This window comes from Phocoena sinus, chromosome 13 (genome assembly GCF_008692025.1).
Source record: "Phocoena sinus isolate mPhoSin1 chromosome 13, mPhoSin1.pri, whole genome shotgun sequence".
Classification (NCBI taxonomy): Eukaryota; Metazoa; Chordata; class Mammalia; order Artiodactyla; family Phocoenidae; genus Phocoena; species Phocoena sinus.
The window spans coordinates 53,175,578-53,195,470 of NC_045775.1; the positions used below are offsets into that span (position 1 = coordinate 53,175,578).

Below are 19,893 nucleotides of genomic sequence, written 5' to 3' on the forward strand. Positions count from 1 at the left end.
ATACAGCCACTATGGAGAACAGAACTAAAAATAGAGCTACCATATGACCCTGCAATCCCACTTCTGGGCATATATCCAGAGAACATGGTCCAAAAGGATACATGCACCCCAGTGTTCATTGCAGCACTGTTTACAATAGCCAAGACATGGAAGCAACCTAAATGTCCATCAGCAGAGGAAAGGATAAAGAAGATGTGGTACATATATTATACAATGGAATATTACTCAGTCATAAAAAAGAATGAAATAATGCAGCAACATGGGTGGACCTAGAGATTGTCATACTGAGTGAAGTCAGTCAGACAGAAAAAGAGAAATATCCTATGATATCGCTTATATGCGGAATCTAAAAAGAAATTATACAAATGAATGTATTTACAAAACAGAAACGGACTGACAGACTTAGAGTATGAACTTATGGTTACCAGTATGGGAAAGATGGAGGGAAGGGATAGTTAGGGAGTTTGGGACTGACATGTACACACTACTATATTTAAAAAGGATAACCAACGAGGACCTACTGTATAGTACAGGGAACTTTGCTGAATGTTATGTGGCAGCCTGGATGGGAGGGGAGTCTGGAGGAGAATGGATACATGTATATGTATGGCTGAGTCTCTTTGCTGTGCACCTGAAACTATCACAACATTGTTAATTGGCTATATTCCAATATAAAATAAAAAGTTAAAAAATAAATACAATGAAATTTTAAAATTTAATTGTTTAATTCTGTCTGTTCATATGTAATTCCAAACTTAAAAGTGCTATTTTATTTTAAATAACTCCCCCTCCACATTTAAATAATTCCCCACCACAAAGTAATATAAATTCATTGTAGAAAATACAGAAAAGTATATTCTTTAAATGACATGTAATTTCATTAACTAATAGTAACCACAGTTATCACAGGTTGTGCCTGGAGTTGGGTAGTTGCTTTAATTGTTTGTGTCTCCACTAGAATGTAAACTTCCAGAGGATCAAGTCTTGTCTTCTTTTGTCTTTTCATCTCCATGGCTCACCACAGTGCCAGGAATGTAATAGGCATTCAATAAAATATTTGTTGAATGCTTATTATGATTCTGGAGAGTGATGAGGCTGGTTTTCACGTGATGGTTTTGGGATTTTTCTCATGGCTTTGTGTCTCACCTCACACAAGTGACATACATGCGAGAGTAGGAAAGAGTAAAGGAATCTAAATTTAAGCCAGAAATGTTTTTCTTTAAATTTACTTTGATCACAGTAGATCACTAGTGGCAAAGAGAAGAAGGGCCCAAAACTTAGTTGCAGACGAAAGAAAGATACAGTTTATTGCTTTATAAGCTGGTTCATTGTAGCTCTCATATCTTTTCCTCCTTCCACTTCCATTTTCCTCCTGTCCTTCCTCCTCTACAGAATTTAGCATCAGGACTATAGCGTGAGATAAGTCTTGCCACCTTCAGATTCAACTTGTTGCTTTTTAAGGACTCTGAGGGTAGGATAGAAGGTCGATTTTTATTTTATTCATTCATTCATTCATGTTTTGGCCGCACTGCCTGGCATGTGGGATCTTAGTTCCCTGACCAGGGATCAAACCCATGCCCCCTGCAGTGGAAGCATGGAGTCTCAACCACTGGACTGCCAGGGAAGTCCCTTATTTTTAACTGTAAAGTTTCCTCTGCTGCATAAGCCCACCAAAAAACTACAAATTTTCCAGTGGAACTCAGGCAGTGTGTCTGTGTACATTTTATGTGTATGTATATAAAATGTTTATATATGTAAATATTTGTATATAAATATATGTGTGTATGTTTATATATCTGTATGTGTAGTGCTACCTGGTTACTTAGGTAATGGGGTAGAAATGTTAAGTACGTGATTGTTAGATTCTCTCTAAAATCTGGGCTCTATCAGGTTGTCTTGACTTTTTTGATAGAAAGTTATATAGGTTCTTTGGTAGTTGGATAAAACTCTCACAATTGCTCTATCCCTGGCCTCTTGGGAGCACATAAGTAAATATTTAATGGTTCTTTTCTAGTACAGCATGGATGCTTAAAATATTAATTGTGGTCAACCAGTTGTGTGGTTTTTGGTGTTCTTCTATGAGAACAATAACAGCACAGTTCTTTATTTTAGAACATTCTGCCTTGCTTTGTCCCTGATAATGTAAAGGTGGGCTGATTTCTAATGAAGACATTATAAAATTGGACATGACTTAGAATTACAAAAAAGTTTATTCATCTCTGGAGACATTCTCAAAGTAATTTATGTTATATTTACATACTTGGAACTTCAGGCATATAGGTTAGGAGACCACCCTTCCTAATTTTTTACAGTAAGTGGCTTCCCTTTTCTGAAACACAAGATCAGAACGGGTTGAGGGGAGGGAGATGCTGAGAGGCCAAGTTAGGTGGAGGCAACTGTGCAGGTGGCACTAGGACAATATCATGGAGGGGAGACACCCTCACTGCCATCACAACTAATACCTCACTAATGTTCCAAGTCGGGAGGTGTGGGGATTGCTTTGCACTCTACCTTCCCAGGAGATTCCAATGTGCAGCCAAGGTGAGGATGCTTGCAAAGCTCAAATAAGCTGCAGAGAGAATGTATTATGTAGCTACAGGCTTTAGTTGGACCTCATCAATTATAATTTACCAACTGGGAATTCCTGGATGAAATTTAAGGTTCATTCAGTAGTGAATGTACGTCAAGCCTCAATCTTGTACCAGATTCTTGTTAGTTACTAGGAATAGAAAGATAAATAAGATATGGTTGATAAAGGAGCACAGTCTAGTGGAGGAGATAGAAATAATAACAAATAATGTAATACAGGGTGCATAGGATATTAAAAAAGAGGTGTCTAGAGTATTACTGGAAATACAGTAGAAGGAGCAGTTAACTCTGCCTGAGGTTTAGTATGTGGGATGAAGTGGGAATGGAATGAGAAATGGTCAGGTTTTCACAGAGGAAGTGATGAATTAAGAGTTTATCAGGTAGAAAAGGAGAGAAAAGAAGAGGTTTTAAAAAAAGTTTGTAACATGCAAAGATGTGAAGAAATTGAATAAGTGTTCAGGGATTGGTTGGAAAGCAAGATGCCTTTGAGATATTTGTAGGTTTTGCATCTAGAAAAGTAGATCAGAGTCAGGTGGTGAAGTGCCTTATAAACCACATTCAGGAATATGGATGTTATCTTGCATGCTATGGTGTCACAGGGTCAAATGCATACAGGGACTAAGTAGATCATCTTAAGAGTGAAGCTGGTCATGTGTGAAGCAGTTGATAGCATTGAAGGCTCTAGTAATCTGGATAGCATGGACCTTGTTTAAAGGCATTTAAGTAAGAAATGTTTTTTAAAGTTTAAATTTAAACTAAAATAGAATACTATTTAGGTCAAATAAATCTGTGAAATTCAACCTTCAAGTGCCAGTCGGTAGTACCTTCAGTATAAGAGCCCAGTAAGGATAATAAGGAAAATCGGTAAGATCTTTATAGCATTTCTAAAGAAGTATTGCAGAAATATAACTAAGAGTTGAGGTTGGGCTGGAAATGTGGAGGTGAGAACATAGTAAAAAGGTTAGTGTAGTAATCTAGGTAAAGTGTTCCAGCAAGCCACCAATGCTTTCAAATAAGGTAGCTTGCACTGGTTGGCTACGCAGTCCCTCTGCTGTTAAGCTGCCATCATTGATCATACCCTCTGCCCAGCTCTGTTGTCATGTTGCTATACTGCTCCCCATCTTCATGTCATTTGTCCTGTTCTACTTCTCTGTGTTGAACAAGGTTTTGTTTGTTTCTCCATTGGTTCAGATTCTTAGATGAACACTCTGATGTTTCATAGAAACTTTCTTCTGTTTCATCTGTAATTTAGCACTTTGGCATCTGGCTCCTGCTCCCAACAGCTCACGCTGGAAAGATTCACCAAAGCAAGCTACTGGTTTTTACAGTTGTTGTCTTCAAAGCCTGACACTGTTTGGGAACTGGTTTAGTCTTGGGTGGAGAACCACCATTTTTTGTTTTTATACTATGCTGGTTACTATCACCATCAGAAACACACTGCATTTGTTTAGAAGATGCCTTGATGAAATAGTTTCATTGGAACCTTACTTTTGTTTTTTTGTCTACTCTTGTTTTCTTCAGGTCCTATCACTGAAAATGAACAAGTATTAACATTTTACCACATTTATATTGCTTCTTGCATCCTCCTCCTTCCTGTATTTAGCTGGGTTATATAGATTGTAAACTCTTAGTCTTTTATGTCTGAAACCATTTCTTAAATGGTAGTTTAGCCAATATGAAACTCCAGGATGGCATCTATTTTCCTTTAGCACTTGAAGATCGTTAGCTTCATTGTATTTTGGGCGCTGTTGCTGCTATGAAGTTGTTGTCAGCATAATTACGCCTTTGCTGGTAACCTATCTTTTCTTTTATGATTTTTCTCTTTATTCTTGCTGTTCCGTAGTTGCAAGGTATTTAGACATAGATTAGTTTTTTATTTATCCTGTTTATTTGTTAATATATATTTTCAACCTAAGGACCCTATCTTTATTGGAACATTCTTAGCCTTTTCTCCTTAGTATTGCCTCTGCCATTCCCACTATTCTAAACTTCTAGAATTTCTTTTTTTAAATAAATTTATTTATTTATTTTTGGCTGCTTTGGGTCTTTGTTGCTGTGTGCGGGCTTTCTCTAGTTGCGGCGAGCAGGGGCTACTCTTTCATTGTGGTGTGCAGGCTTCTCATTGCGGTGGCTTCTCTTGTTGCGGCGCACGGGCTGTAGGCATGCGGGCTTCAGTAGTTGTGGCACATGGGCTCTAGAGTGCAGGCTCAGTAGTTGTGGCGCACGAGATTAGTTGCTCTGCAGCATGTGGGATCTTCCCGGACCAGGGCTTGAACCCGTGTCCCCTGCATTGGCAGGCAGATTCTTAACCACTGCACCACTAGGGAAGCCCTAGAATTTCTATTAGGTGTGTGTACTTCTCAATCTATCTTCTATGTCTCTTACCTTCTTTAAAAAATATTATCACTTTATTTCTCTGTACTACATTCAGGGTCAGTTCCTCAGTAATATCTTTTATTAGACAACTGTTGCTCTTTGGACAGGTTTCTAGGTAAATCACTGGATCAGGAGTTTATGGCTGGTGACCTTTTATAATATATGTATGTAGGTAGGAAGGTAAGTAGGTAGGTAGGTAGTTAAATAGGAGGACAGGTCATCTGCTGATAATGAAAGATACCAGGGTAAAATGAAGGAGACAGAGAAAGTGGTGAAGGTCACTGAGATGAGTAATATCATTCATTTCTTGGTTAAAAAGCTTTTATCTAAGATTTTTTAAAAATAAAAATCTAAGTAAAAGAACTGATAATCATAGTTTTTATGTTTTCCCTAAGCATTAAAGAGAACTTAGTTGTATTAGCTGAAAATGTGAGTGTGTTTTGTTTTTAACTTTATGTTGGCAGAAGATAAAGAAGAGAGGTATGAGAATTAGAAGACCTGTATTTCATTTGGTCTTGGTTTTGCCAGAACTTTTGATGTAACTTTGCCAGAATGTACCTTGCCTATTTTTTGGTATTATATTGTTTTTATGAAGATAGTTGAGATGATTGATTATAAAATGTTTTTGAAAACCATAAGCATTGGTCATAAGATACAGAGATGCAAGAGTAGTGTAAACCACAGATTTAAGTTACTTTGGAAGTATCGTTTTTATGCTTATTTTCTCTAAATTAAAATGGATAATGTGTTAGAAATATAGTATTGTTTTAAAGGATTTTTTTTTTTTTTTTTTTTTGCGGTACGCGGGCCTCTCACTGCTGTGGCCTCTCCCGTTGCGGAGCACAGGCTCCGGACGCGCAGGTTCAGCGGCCATGGCTCACAGGCCCAGCCGCTCCGCGGCATATGGGATCTTCCCGGACCAGGGCACGAACCTGTGTCCCCTGCATCGGCAGGCGGACTCTCAACCACTGCGCCACCAGGGAAGCCCTTGCTTTTCTTTTTAAAATAGTCTAAGTATTTAATTTTACTTGGTTTGTCCCAGTGAATTTACTTGGTAAAGTATTTTTAGAAAAACATGTGGATGAAATATTAGTCATTTAAATTAGATCATATCTGTATTCAACATCTACTATATATGAATAATTTATAGAGCTTTATTGTAAGTGCAACGGTTCTATGTAATCTAAAGCAGATGATTTTTTGTTCTTTTAGAGGTGCCAGAACTAAATTTTATTATTTGATTTAAGATAAATTATACGTAATCTTTTTCTTGTTTGGCAGGCAACCAGATAAACTGGTGGTAGTTTGGACGAGAAGAAGCCGAAGGAAGTCTTCCAAGGTTTGTCTGTTTTCTAAATTTCTTACCCAAATATTGAATTTGACTTTTGGTCATATTATTAAGCCTCTCTGGTCCCAGTGAAGAATATTTTAAAATATTACTTGATATTTTAGGTTATTTCTTATTATCTAATGTACTAAAATGATTGATCAGGCGCTGTATGTAATCTTGTTACTGCAGTTCCTAAAGCAGGAGCCAGTTACCTGAGTTTTGATTTTGGATTTGGTAGCCTTGAATAACATAATAGTTATTTAACTTCTCTGTGCTAGGATATCATGAAATAATGATTAAATAAATATCACTTACAAAATTATACCTAGGATTACTTTATTCAGATTCCAAGAGGATGAAGTTAGGACACACATAAGGAATGATGAGTTATCTGAGTCCATTGCTGGGTTACTGAAGAGGAGTTGGATTTTTCAAAGGTTTTAATTTTTTGTTCTTATGGCTTTGTGGGGAGTGGAACAGAATTTTATTTATTTATTTATAATTAGAAAAAAATTTTTTGGCTGTGTTGGATCTTCGTTGCTGTGCGTGGGCTTTCTCTAGGTGCAGCGAGCGGGGGCTACTCTTCGTTGCGGTGCATGGACTTCTCATTGTGGTGGCTTCTCTTGTGGCAGAGCACAGGTTCTAGGCGCACGGGCTTCAGTAGTTGCGGCACATGGGCTCAGTAGTTGTGGCTCGCAGGCTCTAGAGCACAGGCTCAGTAGTTGTGGCTCACAGACTTAGTTTCTCTGTGGCACATGGGATCTTCCCAGACCAGGGCTCAAACCCCTGTCCCCTACGTTGTCAGGTGGATTCTTAACCACTGCGCCACCAGGGAATCCCAGAACAGAATTTTAAAATGTTCAATAACAATTCTAGGTATTTTAAAAATTCCAATCTATAGACAAGTAAGTATGAGTATATTTTTATAAGCACACAATAACTACAGGCATGTTTATTGAATGTTGGTTTTTCCATAAGTAGACTTACGTAAAGAAAAATTTATTCATTTTAACTGAAATTAAATTTTAATTTAATTAAATTTCAGAATTAAAAATTTTTTAAGGGCATCTTTTTAAATTTTATTTTTATTGAATTAAAATTTATATATGGTATAAGTCACAGATTTTAAGTACACAATTTTATGAGTTTTGATAAATATATTGTTGTATAATTACCACTGCTATCAAGATATAGACAATTTTCATCACCTTTTTTCCTTTGAGTCCTCTTCCAGTCAATTCCCAATCCTTAGAGGCAACTACTATTCCGATTTTTCTATCACCGTAGGCTATTTTTGCCTGTTCTTAAATTTCACATAAATAGAATCATACAGAAGTACTATTTTATGTCTGGCTTCTTTTGTACAGCATGTTTTCGAGATTTATTCATGGTATTGTGAATGTTGGTAGTTTAACTTTTTTCATTGCTGAGCAGTATTCCATCATGCACATATACTGCAGTGTGATTTTTTATACATCTGTTGATGAACATTTGATTTGTTTCCAGTGAATGTTCTGAGTGTTCAACTATTGTGAATAAATCTGTTGTAAACATTACTGTTCAAGTATTTGGGGGGACAAATGTTTTCTCTTGGACGAATAACTTGGAATGGAATCAATGGGTAATAGGGTACATACATTTTGAACTTTTAATATACCCCCACCAGCAATATAGGAAAGGTCCAGTTGCTTCACCTCATGAATAGCATTTTCTTCAAAGCATACATTTGTAGTTTGGGGGCATTATATTTTGGACATGTAATATTTTCTTATCTATTTATGAGAAGGGGTTCTAAAAATAGACTTAGGGTCATCTGTCAGTTTTGCTCAGTGGGTCTTAAGCTTTTGTGAAAAGGAACAATATTAGGCCATCCACTAAGTATGATAGAAGAATCTGAATATAACTATAAACATTAGAAATCGACCCTAAATTTTTTTAGCTATCAACAAAAAGTGATGTCCCTCTTTTAGAAACTAGATACTAATTGTTTTCTTAAAACATTATGAAGCATAATGAAATACTTTAGATTAAAGGTCAATTCAGTATACCCATATTTGAAATTAAGTATACTTTTAACTTAATTACATTTTTGAAAGTCAAATAACTTTTAGGTCCAGATTCTATTTTATATTGTATCAAATATTGATTGAATCCAGATGGTGAAATACAAACATAGGCTACAGGTTGATTTTTCTCAAAATATAATATTTTCTAGAAGGAACTATTTCTTATTGGACTAATTTTCCAGTTGTGATGCTCTTAATATTTCAGGTCCCTTCTGGATATTTTAGAATCATTGTATTTTCTCTTGAAACATTATAGGTGCACTTTTGAAAAGTTTATGAGAAGTTACAATGTGTTGTTTATTATAGCATATACATAATATGTTCATGTATATGTGAAATGCTGTTCTGTAAATTGTTCACAACAGCTAAATAAGGATGTAAAAATCAGTTCCAGAAGCTATGAAAGAAATGCTAATGATATTATTGTGAAAATTAAACAAATAACTTTTTTTTAATCTTGAGAAGCTTGAGATCCATGGCATTTTTTAATTAAAAAAAATAAAATTGTCCCCAGCTATTATTTTTTAAAAATTATCTATCAGTTATATTAAATCCACAGACTAGAACCATTGTTTTCTTCTGAAAGACTCGTCTGTTTTCTGACATTTTTCCTTTGAAATATTATTTGCTTGCTAAGTCCCTTTGAAATCACTTGGGGGAAAACAGATTTCTGCAACCATTGGCCAGAAAATAGTCTAGTTTTTACTTTTAACTGTGTTTCTGGAAAGAGTTTGAACTACGCAGTAATTAATTTTCTTTGGTTATCTGTATAAGTTATTATTTATCTTGCCTGATTCTGAGTATATCTGCCCTTTTAAATTATTTTATTGAAGTATAGTTGATTACCTTTTTTATATTGGTGGATTGAAATTTATAACTGACACCCGGATAACAGATTAGACAGTAAAATAATAAGGCACATTGCCTTATTTAATTTAAAGTTTAGTTTTCAGTTTATTGCTCACTTTCTTTGGGTACATGTCTATTTTTCTAGTTAAATATATAAAGAACTCATTGCTGAATCATTTTTTATCGAGAAAATAATAACCATGAGTAATTATCCCAATATGCAGCTTCCCCGCCTCTTATCCTCAAGTCATGGCATTTATAACAGATTTTTTCAGGCTGTAGTGGATTTGTATATGCTTAGATAAATTATTTTTCAGTACAGTGTTTGACAATAGGAAGCAGGGAGATTGTGATAGTCAAGAAGAATTATGGCAGAGTAGTCTGTTGCCTTAGATCTAGTCTTGTAAATTTAAACTCACAGAGAGATGGGAGAGTTCCAAAGGGAAACAAGAGCTTGCAAGTCCTCACCAGCTTTTGGATGGCATTACCACCTCTACTTCCCTGCTCTGTGGTTGTACTATAGCCTTTATCAATGTGCTGTGGTATCATGAAGGGGTGGGTATAGTTGTAGAGCTTTGACTTATGACCATGATATGGACAACTCTAAGATAAATTTATGTGTGACATCTTAAACCTATGGGTAGATGCAGTTTTATAAATTGAAAATCATCAATTTAAAAACTAAATTGACAGTTATAAATTTTCAGTGAAATATTTTGATTTTGTAGGAATCAGAAGTAACAAGTGAATATTTACTCTGTGTTTAGTTCCATATTAGGTACAAGTCTTTTAGGTAAGATATGATATGAAATAATTTGAAAATAAGGCATTTTATAGAGTCATTACTCAAAATTGAGAAATGTTACCTTTTCCTTAGGTCTGCCTTTGCTAAAGGACCTGTGATATGATTAAAAAGTGAAAAAAAATATGAATGGAACTGGATAATGTGGCTTCATCCTTTCTGTTGTTAACTGTACTAGGATGCTGGCAAATGATTAAATAACCTGCCTTTCCTGACTCTACTAAGGAGCTAGCGAAATAGCTGTATGTGTTTTGTACCAAATTATTTTCTAGGGAAATCCTTTCTGTTATTCTGAATAAAAACTGATCAGGGTTCTTGTAGTGCTGGTGAGTGCCAATATGAGGTGCTTTTTAAAAAGTAAAGTTCTTAAGAACCTAAATTCCTGTCTCAGTTGATTTGTACAGTTAGATGTTTAATACTGCAGCTATTTTTAGTTACCTGTATTAGACTTTTCATTCTTTTTCTAGCTTCAGGTTCTTTAATTCTGTTTGAGGTAGAAGTTGTAGTAAGCTCTTCTGACTAGGAACACTTTTTTTTTTCCTTCAGGTTTGCTGCTATGTACATCCATAGTTTCCTCTCCAGCAAAATTTACTGATTCTGTTTTCTGCCTAGTATATAATAATTAGCTAACATTATAAAGCTGGCATTGCCAGATACTCAGCTGGACTAATTGGTATTGTTACACTGTCCTAACTTAGCTAGGTGTACAGTCCCTAAAAAGACTATCAGAAAGCCAGAGCTCTGTCTTAGTTTGACCTTTTCTCTTGCTGGGAAGGGTTGCTGGATAGAATGGTCAGAAAATGGCAGCATACTAGCAGCTTGGGAACTAGCACCTTTCCATCTCTTTTTATTAGAAAAAAGAAAAAGGTCTTCCCTGGTGGCGCAGTGGTTGAGAGTCCGCCTGCTGATGCAGGGGACACGGGTGCATGCCCCGGTCCGGGAAGATCCCACATGCCACGGAGCGGCTGGGCCCATGAGCCACGGTCACTGAGCCTGTGCGTCCAGAGCCTGTTCTCTGCAACGGTAGAGGCCACAACAGTGAGAGGCCCGTGTACCGCAAAAAAAAAAGAAAAAAAAAATTTAATTCATTAAGCAGATTGTATTTTTGTTTGTTTATTGGTCTAATTACCATTCCCTGATCCAAGATTGAGAATTTAAAGAGGTCATTTAGAGGAGCAGCATTAGGATACCTGAGGAAATTACATGGTATCACCATCTTCTAACCCTGCCCAGTTGTTAGTTGGTCTCCACATTCCCTGCTTTTCCCATTCTTGACCTCTGTGTCATATACATAAATGTTAAGAACTTAGGGATAGAAGACTATTTTCTTGACTACTGTGTGAATCAGAAATAGAGTTTGCTATGATGTCGGTTGGGTGAAGAACTCTGAACTTGAAAATCATGGAGTTGGTTCTCCTGCTGATTATTAGTACGGCTTTAGGCAAGCCATTTACTCTTTAATTGCTTCAGTTTCCTTATCTGGACCTGGTTTAGATCTCCTAAAGATATTTTCAGGCCTAAAATTCTTTGATGGTCTTTTTTTTCCATTCCAAATTTTACAAAAACTCTGTCTTTTCTGCCGTGGCTAATAAATAAAGTTCAGTTATTATGGTCTTTTTTTTTTTTTTACTGTATTGGGCGACTATGAAAATATAATTATGGGAAGTTTGAAGAGACCAGAGAAATTGCTTGATCTACCATGACAGTACATGAGAATTAGAGTTGTCATAAATCTTAAGAATTAAATATGTAGACTATGTAGAGTTTTGATAAAAGATTTTCTAAGATGGGCAGCAATTTACTTTTCAAAATGGATATTGTTTACTTTGTGGAGTTTTTGTTCTAGGACTGTCAACAGGCATAGAAATAGGCAGGGGAATAGAGGAATCCCTGGAGATGTTTTTTAATCAGCAAACCTTTGGCTGTGGTGTGCTAAGTCTCTTGTGAGTCTCTACTTCCCTTTCCTCACCTGAAGTTTTGTGATCTGGGGGCAATGAAGAGAGAATAGAGAGGGAGTTATTGACAATTTAGCTGGAGTGGGAGTAGCTTAGTGCTGCTAAACCTATATCTTGTGCTGGTATTTTATCTTTTATTGAAGTATAGTTAACTTACAATATTCTGCTGGTATTTTAACTAACAAGATATGATAAGATTTGCACAGACATAAGTTTCCATGATCTTGATCCCTTCTCAGTTCCACTTCCTGGGTTCAAATTCAACTTTTGCCACTTACTTGCTGTGTGATCTTGGGCCAGTCTGTGCCTCAGTTTCTTCATGTGTTAAATCTGCTCCCTGACATGCACCTGCACTCATATACTTTAGCTCCTTTCCTATTATTATGGAAGAATCGTCTGTGCTCCGAGCAAAGGCCAATCTGTCTCCTTTTGTACTGTTAAGGACATTACTCTAGCAATTATTTCTCTTCTGCATCATTAAATTTTCCCTCTTAACTGGATATTTCTCATCAGCCTAAAAATATTTTTCTCTTATTTAAAAAATTCTCTTCTGACACTATTTCTCCCACTAGCACCAACCTATTTTTCTCTTTCTCTTTCAGCAAAACACCTCAGAGGACTTGAATGTACTTGCTAGTTTCTTTCTTCCTGTTCTTTCTTGAATCCATGCTAATCCAGTCAGGTGTTTACCCTTGTCATTCCACTGAAACTGCTCTTGTGAGGTCAGTAATGGTTTCTGCTTTGTTAAATCCAGGGCTCATTTTCCAGACCTCATCCTATTTGACCTGTCACCAAGATTTGGGACAGATGGTTGTTCCTTTCTCCTTTAAAACATTTTCTCCACTAGAGTTTCAGAATACCACATGCCTCTGCTTTTCCTTCTGCTTTACTGACCCTTCTTTGCTGATTCCGCCTCATTTCCTGGACCTGTTATTGTTGTGCTCCAAGGTTCAGTTCTTGAGCCTTTATCTCTCTCTCTCTCTCTTTCCCCCTCCCTGTCTCCCTCTCTCTCTTTCTCTCTCTCCTCAATCCCTTGGGATCACATCCAAGTTTTAAGTATCACCTGCACGCTGATGATTCTCAAATTTATAACTCCCGGCACATACATCCAGCTACCTATTTAAACACCTACACTTGAATATCTAAAAGTTAACTTAGATTTAATGTGTATAAAACTGAGTTCCTAATCTTATTTTCCAAACTTGATCCTTCAGCAGTTTTGCCTCATATCTGTTAATAGCAATTCCTTTTATGTACTTGCTCAAGGGCGAAAGCCTTAGAATCAGCCTTGGCTACTTTCTTTCATACAATCAGACAGAAAACCTTATTGATTCTATCTTGAAACTATGAAAAAATATATGGAATCTGACTACTTTGTACTACCCCAAGCCAACTCACCATTAGCTCTCCAAAGGATTATTGCAGTAGCTTACTGGTCTCCCTGTTTCCTCTCTTACATCTGAAGCCTATTCTAAATACATTTGCTAGAGTCAAAAAACATAACTTCATCATTCCTCTGCTTAAAATCCTCCAGTGGCTTCCCATCTCACTCAAATTACAAACCAAAATCTTTGGAATGGGCTGTCAGAGCTTCATATGATTGGGCCCTCTGTGATTTCTCTAGTCTTATCTCCTGCTGCTCTTCTCTTTGACCACTCTGCTCCAGCCACATTGGCATTGTTGTTATCTAACTGCCTCAGCACCTTTCCAGTTGTTGGTCCATCTCCCTAGAAAGCTCTTCCCATGTTTTAAAATACCTGATTCAACTCCTTACGGTCTTCTCTCGTCACCGGCTCATTGACACTTTTCTCTGATTAACCTGTTGAAAATTGTTACTTTCTCTTGCCCCTTCCATCCTTCTTCCCTACTTTCATTTTTCTCCACAGTGTTTCTCTCTACCTAACATGCTGTCTGTTTTACTTAATTATTTTGTTTGACTGTCTCTTCCTACTATTCTGAAAACTCCACTAAGGCAGATTTTCTTTTTTAACTACAGTTCCTAGACAATGCTTGGCAGATAGTATCAATTGAGTGAGTGAATGAGTGAATGAATGAATGAATAGTAGCTACCTCATAGGGTTCTTATGCATATTGAATGAGTTAAACATAAGTAAATTCCAAATATGCACTGACATATAGAAAGTACTTCTTAAGTGTCAGCTTTTATTACCACCTTCATAGCATGTCCACGGACCAGTCCTGAAGCCCAGAGAGATGAAAATTTAGTTGAGCTGTCTTGGCATACCATTATGCATTAGCTTTGGCTGGAAATGCCACCACAACGGAAGACCTAGAGTGGTGACCCCCACATTTCAGGGGGTTCCTTAGGGAACCTTGATAATCAATATTTACAAGGAAAAAAGTCTTTAAAATTATAGGCACTAGAAACATTAACTGTACAAACTGCTTTCTTCTTTACTTGACCCAAATAAACATTATGGTTTAGTGGGAAATGATCTTAAATGCAGACTATACAATTAATTTTTCCTTTTAAAGAATGAATTTGCCCTTAAGTTCCTAAATCACAAAGTAATTTTAAAAATGTTTCTCCTAATAAGGTTTTTATTCAATCCTAAATAGCTTTTGAAAATATGAGGCACCTCATTTTTGCATCTTCTTGTGTGTGTGTGTGTGTGTGTGTGTGTATGTGTGCGTGGGAGAGGGTAAAGGTTTGTTTACAGATAGTAATCTGTAGCTACCATGTGATATAACCGTCATAGCCCAAGTTTAATGCTTGAAAAGTTTTATTTGACTAATCATTTTTGTTTTAGGGAGATCTAATGGATAGTTAAATAGGGTCAATATATTTTTGTAAATTATTAACATTGCATTTCCTGTACTTCAAATTGAAGCCATTATTTTTATTCTGGTAGGCTCATAGCTGGCAGCCTGGAATAAAAAATCCATACCGTGGTGTTGTAGTGTGGCCTGTTCCTGAAAACATTGAAATCACTGTGACACTTTTTAAGGTAAGTTCCAGTTTTATAAGTTATAGGATTTATTATATAATCATAGTTCTAAATGATGGAATATTTCAATATTCATTGTTCTATACATTTGGGTCCTTAATGTGCAGTAAGGACCTTAATGTGCGTTATTTTTAGAGATATAGCAATTTATAACAATGTAAGGCTATCAGGGTGTTTCATGGTCTATAAAGTCCAAATAATTTTGGAGTCTTTTTGAACTTATTCCAATTAAGATCAGTTGGAATACTTCTTTTACTACTTCTTACATTCTCCCCACAGGGAACTTTAAAGTGCTTTTTCTGTGGAAAGCTGAGGTTTGTGGAATTCTTAGTCCTGACCCTCATTTTGTTAGCCTTGTTTGACTAATAACAAGATAGGTTTTTAAATTAGTATATGATAAATATTTTGTTGATGTTAATATAAGAAGATAAGTTTAAAATTGATTTTTGATAAATATTTTATAAATGTTAATATTTTATAAATACTATAGCTTAAAATAAAAATTCTGATAATAAATTCCAAGTGCAGGCCCAAAATCATAGCTGTGCATATAGCTAACTCTTTTTATATATGTTTTTTCTTGAAAGTTTTCCTTATTTCTTAACATTATAAAATAGTCCTCACACATATGACAGTTATGCACTAGAATATTTACTTTCCTAACCAATTCCTTACCTGCTCAAAAAAAAAAGGTGGAGACCAATATGTCTCAGTTTCAGCCTTCTTGAAAGTGGTGCAGTTAGGAAACAAATGCTTTATTTCTTCTTTGAATCCTTCCAATTGTGTTGACGTTACTTTTGCAGAAGGACAGAATGAAGGAAGACATCTCATTAAGCACAAACATAAAGTTTGTGAAAATACACTAAAATACTTTAGGATATAAAATCTAAGTTGAGCAAAGTTATATGGCTTAGAGTGTGAAATCACTGTGTAAAAAAATACTTTTGATTTTGTAATCCAGTATATTAATTCATATGTTCTGGAACTACTGCAGGGATCAATAGAACAAAACAGTATGATGAATGTTGATGTACTAACCCCTGAATGGGACACTACTTTTAAACGCTCTGTTTCATAGATACTCTGTTTTATCAGAGATTCTTAACACTTTATGTATATTTTATAGTTTTGATATTGTTATTGGATCCTTTATAGTTTTGATGTTATTGGTATTATAACTTACTTGATTATGCTTATCATGTATACACAATACTTGATTTGTTTGCCCAGGGAGAAATATGGGATGAGACTGTAGCTGCTCTTCCTTTTTTTTTCAGGAAAGATTAGAACCATTCTATTACCCTGTAGTCAGCTGTCCTCAAAGCCTATTATTAAACCCCCCTTAACCATACCTCTGCTAATGAAATGATATAGTACGATTGGTAGTTAACAAGACCTTTAGAGTACTATTTCATTTAATTCTTAGTACTTTAGAGTACTATTTCATTTAATTCTTCTGTAATTATTCCCATTGTACTGATAAGGAAACTGAGACTAAAGAAGAAGGTAACTTGCCCAGTCACTCTGTGATTTAGCCCTGGGGTGGTGGTTGTTTGTTTGTTTTTGATTTTGTTTTACATTGTATGGGCTGTTCTGTATAACAAACCATTCTGAATATAGATTACAACAGCAAAATCTCTGACATGCTTGAGGAAGACTTTTAAGTAATCTCTTGTGTGTTTTTGATTCAGTCTGTTTATACTGGTAAAGCAAGTGAATGGACATAGTTACACAACTTTAAAAAAAAATGATGATAGAGAACAAGGGGTTAGAAGAGAGCCAACAAATGGCTGACAGCCATGTGTTTGGGCAAAGGATATGCACTGAGTGATTCTGAGTTGAAAGTGGCTGTTGAAATGTGTTACTTGGAGGATTAGGAGGTGAGTGTAGTTTTCAAGTGCTGATGAGAATGTTCACCATATCCTATCACTGAACTCTTATGTCTTTAAGTGTTAGTCTGTAGGGAAAAAACCCAAATACCCCTTCCTCCCCATTTTGCTGTATTATACACATTTCTCTTCAGTTGTGCTATGGAGGCAAACTTGTGACCATTTAAAATACTTAAATAAATACTTAGATAAATAACTTTATCTTCCTGACTCTATGTCTTCCCAGAGTTCCATAGAAAAGCAGAAAAGTAAAACAAAATAATTTTTCGTTCTTTCATGATAATTTTTTTTGATCTTGCATTTAAAATATTCAAGTGGAAAACTCTTTCATATTTCCCCCTTCCTTTTACTTAAAGTCCCACAATTTACTTAATCCTGAAACTTGTAAATAGGAAAGGACTGCTCTGAATCCTTTTTGTCCTAGGTATGGTATTCAGAGTTGTGCTCGTAGACAATGTACTTGTTAAAAAAGTTATCAATGTATTTCATTTTTCTCTGACTTAACCAGAAATTAATTTCTTTAGCCTGCATGCTTGATTTTGAAATTTGAATTAGATTGAAAATAGCTATTGCTAGTAAATGAAAAAATAGAGCCTATTTTAGGGTTTTGAGAAGGAAAACAGCTCTTTAAGCCATTTTCAATTTTTCTCTTTAGTGCAATGGTAGTAAAAGAGACACTAGAGGGTAGAGAGTAGGATATAAAGAAGACAGTTGATTCAAGCTAGAAGCAATTTTTACTACAAATGTTTTTGTTTAGTCAATAATATAATTAGTTAATTATGTACATAGTCCAAACTGAACATTATTGTTGCTCCTTTACATCTTTTTAGTGACTTTGCCCTATCAGATATGTCCCTTGGTCCCATTAAAATTATTCTTTTAAGGGTAATATATCATCTCTTTCTAAAAAATGTTTCATCAGCTTTGAGAATTAATGTATATCATATATGTTACTGTTCAATATTTGTTAATTTGTAGGATATATATTCATTAATTCATTCATCAAGTATTCTTGAGAAACCACTGTGTGCCAGGTTCTTTTTTAGGTCCTGGGGACGCAGAGATAAAACTGAACCAACCACAGGGCTAAAAGCCAGACAGACCTGGCTGTCTTATAATCTATTGCGTTTTACCTTTACTTATTCTAATATCTGTGGAAATTCTGTACAATCCCACCTAGTCCAAATGCTTCCTCACTCATCAAGCTTTTATTGTTCATTCCTCTAAGAAATGTATTGTCTTCTAGTCTTTAGTAAAACCATGTATTTCATTCATCATATATGTATTTACATTAGTTGTTTGTCTTCGAAGGCAAGGACAACTATATTTGAATCCATATAACACCTCTACAATTCCTTGTATAATAAGTAGCTAATAAATATTTGTCAAATCCTTGCAAAAGTATGCCTCATATAGAAAAAAGCTGCATTTGGTGTGGGATCTGTTAACCTTTCTCAGGTTTCTGGTGGTGGAGGGTGGATGGGGGTATCAACATCCAACTTGCCATTTTGTGTAGATTATGAAGTCCTTTGCGGTACTTTGAAATTCCAGATGTTTATATAACCTCTGCACCAAGAAAACCTGACCTCAAGTGATACTTTGAGTTTAAAATACTTAGAGGTATAGAAATGAGGGCAGAGTTTCATATGGGCATTTAATATCTTAATAAAGTGCTTCTTTTTTTAAAATTTTTTTTTAATTTTAATTTTTTAATTGGAGTATAGTTGATATACAATGTTGTGTTAGTTTCTGCTGTACAGCAAAGTGAATCAGTTATACATATACATATATCCACTCTTTTTTTTTTTTTAGCTTAAACAAGATAGTTGTTTATTTTTCTTACATAAACAATGTTTTGAGATAAGTAATCAGGACTGGTGTGGCAGCTCCACAATCATCTGGAACCCAGGCTCCTTCTATCTTCTTGCTCCACATCCTCAACCTGTGGCTCCCACCTCATGGCCCAAGATGGCTGCTTGAGTTCAAGCTATCATATTCACATTCCAGTCAGCAGGAAGGATGAAAGGGGGAAGAAGGGACTTCTCTCTGACACTTCAAAGACTCTTCCCTTGACATGGATTTGGCCAGAATTTAGTAACATAGTCAGTCCTAACTGAGAAATATTTTGGATGGCCCTGTGCCCAGCTTAAAAATAGGGGATTCTATTACTATATAAGAAGGGAAGAGCAGACATCAGAGTACAACAGCAGTCCCTGTACAAAAAGTAAGCACATTTTCCACATTTTACTTTCTGATTTCCAAACCCTTAGTGAACAGTTTTTTAATGTCCAAATTAATCTAAGAGAGGCTAAATCAATTTCCTGTTGGTTTTTTTTTTTACATCTTTATTGGAGTATAATTGCTTTACAATGGTGTGTTAGTTTCTGCTTTATAACAAAGCCAATCAGTTATATATATACATATGTTCCCATATCTCTTCCCTCTTGCATCTCCCTCCCTCCCAGCCTCCCTATCCCACCCCTATAGGAGGTCACAAAGCACCGAGCTGATCTCCCTGTGCTATGCGACTGCTTCCCACTAGCTATCTATTTTACATTTGGTAGTGTATATATGTCCATGCCACTCTCTCACTTTGGCCCAGCTTACCCTTCCCCCTCCACATATCCTCAAGTCCATTCTCTAGTAGGTCTGTGTCTTTATTCCTATATTACCCCTAGGTTCTTCATGACAGTTTTTTTCTTAGATGCCATATATATGTGTTAGCATACTGTATTTGTCTTTCTCTTTCTGACTTACTTCACTCTGTATGACAGACTCTAGGTCCATCCACCTCACTACAAATAACTCAATTTCGTTTCTTTTTATGGCTGATAATATTCCATTGTATATATGTGCCACATCTTCTTTATCCATTCATCCGATGATGGACACTTAGGTTGTTTCCATCTCCTGTCTATTGTAAATAGAGCTGCAATGAACATTTTGGTACATGACTCTTTTTGAATTATGGTTTTCTCAGGGTATATGCCCAGTAGTGGGATTGCTGGGTCATATGGTAGTTCTATTTGTAGTTTTTAAGGAACCTCCATACTGTTCTCCATAGTGGC

At 35.8% G+C, this 19,893-nt stretch overlaps 1 protein-coding gene across 8 annotated transcripts in view; it reads left to right on the plus strand.

The window, feature by feature from the left end:
• The window catches only part of EHBP1 (EH domain binding protein 1), a 357,667-nt gene that overhangs the window by 53,983 nt on the left and 283,791 nt on the right, over positions 1–19,893 (plus strand). For all 8 annotated transcript variants that reach the window (XM_032652681.1, XM_032652683.1, XM_032652678.1 and 5 more), the window contains exons 3-4: positions 6,247–6,304; positions 14,841–14,936. In XM_032652681.1, coding sequence (XP_032508572.1) covers positions 6,247–6,304; positions 14,841–14,936 — 154 coding nt within the window. The remainder of the gene's footprint in view (positions 1–6,246; positions 6,305–14,840; positions 14,937–19,893) is intronic.